At 42.4% G+C, this 9,009-nt stretch overlaps 1 protein-coding gene across 1 annotated transcript; it reads left to right on the forward strand.

Moving 5' to 3' along the window:
• The first annotated feature begins 268 nt into the window (after nt 1-268).
• gabarapl2 (GABA(A) receptor-associated protein like 2) lies at nt 269-9,009 on the forward strand. Its single transcript, XM_037767417.1, has 4 exons — nt 269-456; nt 3,114-3,169; nt 6,917-7,089; nt 8,773-9,009. The coding sequence occupies exons 1-4, from the start codon at nt 423-425 to the stop codon at nt 8,885-8,887; spliced, it is 378 nt and encodes a 125-aa protein (XP_037623345.1). The 5' UTR covers nt 269-422; the 3' UTR covers nt 8,888-9,009.

Consider the following 9,009-nt stretch of genomic DNA (forward strand, 5'->3'; position numbering starts at 1 on the left):
TAGTAACTCGTTCCCTCGAGTTAGTAACTCGTTACTCGTAACGAGATACCTAACTCGAGGGAACGAGTTACTAACTCGAGGGTATGAGATAATAAAAATTCTCCTAGGGGGTATAGGGGGGCTCCCTACCGTAGCCTGGCAATACTAGTCTGCATTGTTTATTGGGGCTCAATTGATGTATCGATTGTTTCCGAGAGAACCTGAAGGTAGCATCAGTATCACCACCCACTCTGTCAGACAGTGACGTCACCTCCCAGCTAGAGACGGACAGTAGGAAGCTTCGGGCAGAGAGAGACATTGTTGACGTTTTGTTTTGATCGCTTTTGTCTTGATTTTGGGACATTACACCGACATCATCCGCTGATCTAAAGCCTGCTCTTCGACTCTGCCATCACGCCTCAGTGCGGGAGGATCCAGCAAAGATGAAATGGATGTTTAAAGAGGACCATTCCCTCGGTAACGGGGTTTGGATTGTTATGAAACGAGAGCTGCTCTTGTCATGTCATGCGCCCTCCTTTCTGCTTTGCTCTCTCTCTGGTTTTGCCATGTCATTCCACATATAGGTGCAGAGATGCATGCCTGTCACAGCACCCCGCAGATGAATGATCCTTAATGGCTGATGATGCATGACTATAGCAACACATGCTAACATCCTGCAAGTCAGATGACCGCTGTCTGCATCGGGTTCACCTTTAACATCACTGATACATCCTATTAGTCAGCTGTTTGGCCCCCTAAGACGTGTCTTTCTTTATGCATGGAGACATCATCTCATTACCAGATTCCATTTAAGCATCTGACAATTCAATGTGGCCTTTCTTAAATTGGTAGAACATGTCTCAGTGTAGTAACGTTATAGTTAATAAGGCAAAAAAATAATAATAATGCCAAGAAGCACTTTGAACAGTAACTTTTTGCATTGCTGCAGACTGCTGGGTACCGCCCTCCGAGACATTCTGCTGACAAAAGACAGAGACTTTTTTTTTAGCAACACAAATAAAAAAGAGCAAGACATTTGATTGAAATTAGTAGTGACTGTATGCTACTACATAGATACCACATTTAAGAATGTTATCTCAATTCATTTAGGATGAGTTGCCCTAATGTGGGACACTGCCTAATGTGGGACACCTATAAGCTCCAGTGGATGTAGGTCTTCCTCAAACAAATAAAAGTCAATAAAAGTATTGGTTAACACAAGCTGTGGTGTCAAGTGATCAGAATCACATGACATCTCCAATGTCCAATCATAGATTAGTTTGTAACGATCATCAAACAGGAAGCCCTCTGTGTGAAGACCACCCAAAGGTCAATGACATAGTGTTTGGACAAAAATAACGTTAAGGGTATAAATTTCTTATAAATAAAACAATCCTGCTAGTTTTTATTTCAATCAAATTTTCCATTGTCCCACTTTAGGAAATATGGTTTCGAAAAGTGGGACAGGATGATTTGCCTAATGTGGGACGGCATGAATTGTGCAATAATAATGGTTATTTATATGGTTTTAGTCTTCTAATGCATTATTAAGATATTTAAGGTGAAGTGCAAATTATATCCCATAACTGGAGGTGGCTGCATCTCTGTTAAAGTTGAGTTGAGTTTTTTTTTTCTAATTTCTGCAGGTTGTTGTTTTTAATCCTATGCATTACAGGTTACTCAATAATTACCCATAATGCAGTGTGTGGTAAGCAATAGTTTTATGCAGGTTAAGGTTTAATGTTGTTGCCTCAAGGTTTGATGTGTTGGCTTCTAACAGGCCCTCTGCCTGTTACGGTTGGATGTGTTTCCTGTATACTGAAATGAAAACATGATTTAACATTTGAACTTTGCAATTCACAGCACATTTTTAGCTGTGCATTTAATTAGGCCTTCTTTGCATAACAGATATCATAATATAGGCTATTTAATGTCTTTTTGATATGACTAAATACTTAAAACTATAACAATAACTATAGCAACTATAGCAATAACATTGTTAGTGTTTCCTACATTACTTCAGGTCATTTAAGCCTTTTAACAGAGTGTCTTTTAACAGACTTTTCAGTGTCCCACATTTTGGAATGACTGTCCCACATTAGGAAATAATAATTTGTTTGAGACAACTTGGCACTTAGAGTATTAATATGTCTAACATTTATTTTATGAGTGTGATATTTGCATTTCCTTTGTTGGTTTAATTAGGACAGATCCTGGAGATTTGGGAGTGGTACTGGGTGTGGATTTAATGTATCGGCTTCATATCACAATATAGTCCAGAAGTCTGAAATGCAAAAAAATTCCCACATTAGGCTACTTCACCCTACATGGATACCACATTTAAGAGTGTTATCTTAACATTTGTTCCAGAGCTTGTTACATGTTCCACTTACATAAACATTTTAAGGTTTCAGGGGGGATATTCATTTACTAGAATTCTGAATTGAGTTTGGTGTAACGTTCTCTCCATAGATAGCTGGGGTAGGTTTGTTTTGCAGCTCCATAAGTTACATTTCTGTCACTTAGCTCCTTTAAGCCTCTGTGTTCATATTCTCTTCAGATAACCTCTCCACTCTCCTTTTTAGAGAAACGCTGTTGCCGGTTTTGTAGAGATGTTTCCGAAAGTAGGCCTCTTATCTGGGCTAATGAAAGCGTGCAAAGTGTTGAACCTAAATGGATCCACTGCATCTTATCACCAATCACCTCACCCTCCCCTCTCTGGCCTCTGTTCAGTGTCTGCCTGCTCTATATCTGGTCCTGCTCACCATGCATAGGCCTACTGGAAATAGATGCACTATCACTCTTTGATAATGATAAGCACTAAAATGTTTAATAAAGACTGTTGTTTTGATTCATCACTTAAACTAAACAGTCATGACTATTAGATTAGGATCACTATTACAATTTATGAAGATAATCACACTTTGACTTGGTGTATAGTTGCATCCTGTACAAAGCATCCACCCCTCTGTCTGTTCAGGCTGCTGCTGGCCTTTATGCCGTGCTTCTTGCATATGGAGCACTAAAATGCAGGCTTGGCTGTATTTGGCAGTAAGGCACTAGAGGAGGCTCCCAAGAGGCCTCACTCATCCCTTTAATCCTGACTTCCTGTTTGTTTCCTGTCTCTCCCTCAGAGCACCGATGTGTGGAGTCAGCCAAAATACGCAACAAATATCCTGACAGAGTACCGGTGAGTAAAGGGGGAGGTGGTGTTGTTGTCGGTGGAAATGGGAGGTTAAGGGTACAGATAGAGTGAGGGACGGAGAGTCAAGAGATAAGGAGTGACTGGGTGTGTGAATGACAGATATAGGCGGGAAAGAAGAGCATGAGTGAGCTATGGCAAAGTCATAGTATGTTTGAATAGCTTCACCTCCCGTCCCATCCACCCCCGACGTAATTACAGATATCTGCAACGTCATTTCACCTAGTCACAACTCTAATTCTAGATATCTGTAATTACATTTTGACTATCCGTAACTCTAGTTAGAGATATCTACAACATCATTCTGACTAGCAGATATCTCTAGTGAATATCCTGTCTAGCTATTAAATGTTAAAACAGCTTGCCATAAGTAACCTATTAATAAAGCTCCATGATGTTCCCTGACTTTCCCAGAATCTCAAAATCAAATTTGAATTCGCCAGACATCACCTCTAGTTTGAAAGAGAAACTGAATAAGTAACAGATATAACAAAGAAGTAACCACTGTAACATTGTTCACTAACCCTGTTTTCCTGTGCATCTGTGACAATGAATGTGACACACCAGGGAAAAGAACAGAAAGGAGGCTATCGCCTATTTTTAGCGGGTTTTCCTCCATTTAAAGGGACTATTTGTAACTTTCAGAAATGCTTCTTAACAGCGACACCTGTGGCCATGAAATCAACGAAAGTCAGCGTCAGGCTCGCGCTTGCTCGCTCTAAATATACCCGAACGAGCGTCGCTCAAAACAGTGAGGCGACACACGTCAGCTAAAACCACAATATCACTCTATATTTCAGCTGCTTGGCAGTAATGTTAGCTGACCAGACGAAGGTCTCTCCATGAACACGATTTAGATCTGATCCTAGTATTGGCTTTTCCTGCCTAAGTGCAGGCTGAAGCAGCGGGGCTCTGCAGCGTGTCTCCCTGCTCTCTCCACCTGCAGCCGGAGAGAGCAGAGGAGACACCGGCACCCGGTCGGTAACGAGAAGACAACGTAACTCTGAAGAGCTCCGTCACTTCACAAGACACGGGAAACCTCTGTTGGTCTGGAGGAGCTGCAGCATTTATTTCTGCACAAACGTCCCCTGTGCATTCACTAGATATTCTCAGAGCTAAACTAACTCTTCTGCAGTGTGGAGTGAGCGCGCGTTCACGTCTAGAGGTGGAGCGAGACAGCGAGGACGCGCGCGCCGTCTGAGTGAAGGAGAGCAGGCAGCGGAGACGAGGCTCCGGCCACACGCTAGCGCGCATATGCGAACGTGCATGTGTGCCGACCCGCTACATTTATACGCTTAAAAAGTTACAAACAGCCCCTTTAAAAAAAACCTGCATATAAACACAAATTTTGGTGGAAAAAGGGTATATATGTAGACTTGAATCAATCTCACACTGGCAAACTAAATCACACCCACGTCTGAAAAGCCTGTGAGGTAGCCTGAGACTGACACCTCAGATCAGAGTGCATACAGAGGGACGATGTGGATAACAAGAGGTGTTTAACTGCCTGGTTCTAGGAAACACACCCAGAGCCTTTTGTGTGGATGACAATGCCTGTTAAACTCAATCCCTTTAACTAAGTCTTGCATTCTGAATCTGTTTAATGTAAAGAATGCTGGGAGGAACAGGACACAGAATAAAAGTTTCTCCTATTGTGTGAGCTCACTGCATTGTTAGATCTTACGTAAGACACTGGGTTCAACACCGGTGGGGATCGTAATCTAGAGCGAGTTACGACTGCTAAAACATTTACATTCATTTTAACCTAATCACCAAAATCTGTTTTCAACTGTTTAAAGCTGCACAATTCAATGTTATTATATGAGCAATTAGAGATGCTAATTTAGAAAAAAATGTTAACCGATAACCGACCCTCGTTAACCGATTATTAACCGTTAACCAACAAGATTAGTGCGTCGCATGCAGCGGTGCGCCAGCTGCAGTGTATGAGCACAACAGACAACTGAGTCTCCAGTTCAGCCGTCAGGAGAGTAGCAGCCACGATGCTGCTTGTATTGTCGCGAACACATGCAGCCACTTTAGTCTCCACCACATTATTTAGTTTAGCTGCGAGGTGGTCAGCAGTGTGTCTGCCTGGCGTAATGTTAGCTAGTGTTTGACAAACCGTTTGTGTGTGTGGCGGCGGTGAGTGTGGGATTATCGGTGGAGTTATAGCTGTGAACGTGCACGAAGCAGTGTGTGTACACTTTATTTGTCGGTGAATAAATGCTACAACTCCTCAAGACCCAAACCAACTTCCTTTATCCTGCCAAGGCCTACGGAAAGGAGGCTGGGTCACGTGTCATATCTTTGGGGGTATAACACATGCCCTGTCAAATCTGGTCTGCACTCGCCGAAATTGAGCCAATCGCAACGCATGACCGCAGCTTAAGTTACACTGCGCATGTGTCATACCCCATACCCTAAGACCCATGTCCGCCCGTGACCCAGCCTCCTTTCCATAGGCCTTGTATCCTGCAACACCGACTCAGACTTTCTTAAGGTGGGCTGTTAAGGTGGACCAGCTTAAGTAACAAGCCGCTCCTCTGAGTTTTGCTCAGCTTTTTAATTCATTTTTAATATTACCTTTAACCGTTTAACCGATAGCATTAATCGGTTCAAATTCGTAATGTCGGTTAACGGTTAAACGGTTAATTATTAACATCCCTATGAGCAATAGATCAAATAACTATGTGTGATGTGAAAGGGTCACTCGTAGTGATGAACCCACAGAAAATCTTCACCCAAGTCTACTGTTTCCCTCACTTAGGAGAGCCTTTTAGCATCTTTCAGCTCATTGTTTTGGATTTAAGGCCCACAACTTAACCGTTTTGATTTTGTCCCAGCGCTCTCATCAACGCTGTTTTTTTGACACAGCAGGCAGATGTTTTCAGCTCTTATGCTCTTACAAACCCACAATAATGTTTGTGTGACATTCAGCTTGTTGGAGTGAACATTTGCCACCATGTGGCCAAATAAATGATTATTGCAATTTTAAGCATTCCGGACATTTTATGGAGGACTGCACATAAACAAGGTTGCTGCAGTGGCCATTGTAGGACAAGTAAGGCTTAGGCTGCGGTCTAAAAGTATTTTTTACTCTCAGGAAGGTTCCTAACGGAGTGAAATGACCAGGAAGTATCTCAGTAGCCGTGATAAGAGCTGTTTGAATCCTCTAAATGCTGAGTAAAGGTGCTTCAATGCTTCCTTTATTATCTCCTTTAGCATAGGATACATTGGAGCATCCTTTACCAAAGGAAAGGAGATAATAACATCCCACAATTCCTTGTGGCCGCAACATTTAAAGCAACGCACCATTCTGCCGTTCTTGAAAACAAAAGATATGCTTATCTTGCATAATATTTTCCCTGTTGAGTAAGATGATCCTTTATTATATGTTGATGTAAAGTGTTCCAGCAGCAGAAGGACCTGTGGTATCTCTCTTTCACATACCGCGGCTGAAGCAGCCGGTCACTGAAAGACAGATTCAAAAATGCACTTGGCGAAGATGCGCCTTACAAGGCCTGGCTGTATACATCATTGGATTCAGCTGAGTCTGACAAACTGATATTGTCACATCCTATAATGGCCATAAAGGTTCTGATACAGCAGTGAACTCCAAAAAACTAACATTCACAAAACCGTGAATCTGCATATTAGAGTATACTGAGAATGTAACCCATACCATGCCCCAGTGTTAAAAGCCCATTTTTTCTGTTAATGTGTGTGCTCTAGGTGATAGTGGAGAAAGTTTCGGGCTCTCAGATAGTGGACATTGATAAGAGGAAGTACCTGGTGCCCTCTGACATCACAGTGGCCCAGTTCATGTGGATCATCAGGAAACGCATCCAGTTGCCTTCAGAGAAAGCCATCTTCCTCTTTGTCGATAAAACTGTCCCCCAATCCAGGTGAGAGCAACACTACATTCTACAGTTGTAATTGGGGAAGAAGAAGCAGTGTTTTCATGTATTTCTGAGGGTTGAGTGGTCGTCGTTTAACTGCCAGGTTGGCGGTTTGATCCCCGGTTCCTGCTGTCTGCATGTCGAAGTGCCCTTGAGCGAGACACTGAACCCCTAGTTGCTCCCCGGGTGCTTTACAGCAACTCACTGCTCCTTAGTATGGGTTAAATGCAGAGGTCAAATTTGATAAAAGAGTTGATGCGTTAATGGGGTATGGAAACGCCTTTACCAAATAAGTTCTGACATAGCAAACATTTAACTCACATGACTGATTCGGCTCTCAGCGACTTCCTGGATACTCCCATAACGTGCAAATGCTTGTGAAGCTTGGCCAATATTTGCTGACATGAAAGAACAATTAAAACTTGCCCAATAGAAACAAGTTCCTGAAAGCTAACAAGGTAACTTGTTCAGTTTCCGCTTCGCAACCTCTTCATCTTCTACTCTGTTTACTGGCGGATTACAGCCATGCACGCCTCCTCATTCAGCCACCTAGAATTTCCCCTCACTCCGTGAGTCCAGACCAATCCGTGACGGGTCTGTGTTTGGACCTTGACTGAAAGGAAATCCTCCCGCGATGACGTACTGAAAGCGGCGGGGCCCCCTCGTAACCGCTTTTTGCCGCCATATGTTAAGTCAAGTAAAAACAGCACAATTCATACACATCAGCAATTCAAAGTGCTTTACAGGTGAGAAGATTACGACGGAGTATTAGGGCTATATTGAGGGGGGAAAAAAATCTAAGATTTTGAAAATAAAGTCAAAAAATTTTACGAGGAAAAAGTCGTAATTTAATGAGAATAAAGTCATACTATTTCCAGAAAAAAAAGTCGTAATGTTACAAGAATAAAGTCATAACTTTACGAGAAAAAAAGTCAATGACAATAAATTAACCTTGAAGCATGTATGACAGAATACGAATCAACAGCACCACAAACTCCACCTCTAAAATGATCACTGAGTCGAATCAACACATCTTGAACTGTTTCAACCAAAACGGAACATATGAACCTTATTGAAGGGAGGATTTACTGCAGGACGGAGTAGGTGTGCCTAGTAATCTGGCAACTGAGTGTATATGTTGGCCGAAAAATAACTGCATCACAGAAATGCCAAAGTGGGTTTAGCTAGTCTTACTTTCCCATTCTATACTATGTGTTTATCTGTCCATCTTTGTTACTGAAGGGCAGAACAATATGACCTCTTAGTGTGTCTGTAATCAATCTCCCTGTGAAAGAGGATGAAGCCACACCTGCACTCTGCACTGATCAAAAACACAACATTTTGTGGAGTCACATGATGCAGTAAACGCCCCCTTTTATTGGAGCGTTCACAGAGCCTGAGGAAGGAAACCCAATACACTGTTATGGATATATCTGCAATAAGCCAACACGGCTGTTTATGAATTATTTGGTATTTCTGTGCTGCAATTTCTCGTGACACATTTGCATCGTTTGGACCGCTGCAGGTTTTAGCATGGGAAACTGATTTCAAAATTCTGTCCATCAGCACAAAACAACCATTATTGGAGGCATTCTTCTTCACAAACCCACATAGGTAATGTAGTGTAATCGATTCTACTTGACTGTGTGTGTGATCTAATGAGATTCTGGTTTCTGCTGTGTGTTGCAGTCTGACTATGGGCCAGCTGTACGATAAGGAGAAGGACGAGGACGGCTTTCTGTACGTGGCCTACAGCGGAGAAAACACCTTTGGTTACAAGGCCTTTTATACAACAAGGGGTTAACGCCACACACACATACACACACACACACACACACACACACACACACACGCAATGACACAATAGGGCCCGACATACACTGGTGCACGATGTTTCAAACATTGGCCTTTTCACGTGTAACAAAA

This window comes from Sebastes umbrosus, chromosome 4, assembly GCF_015220745.1.
Source record: "Sebastes umbrosus isolate fSebUmb1 chromosome 4, fSebUmb1.pri, whole genome shotgun sequence".
Classification (NCBI taxonomy): domain Eukaryota; kingdom Metazoa; phylum Chordata; class Actinopteri; order Perciformes; family Sebastidae; genus Sebastes; species Sebastes umbrosus.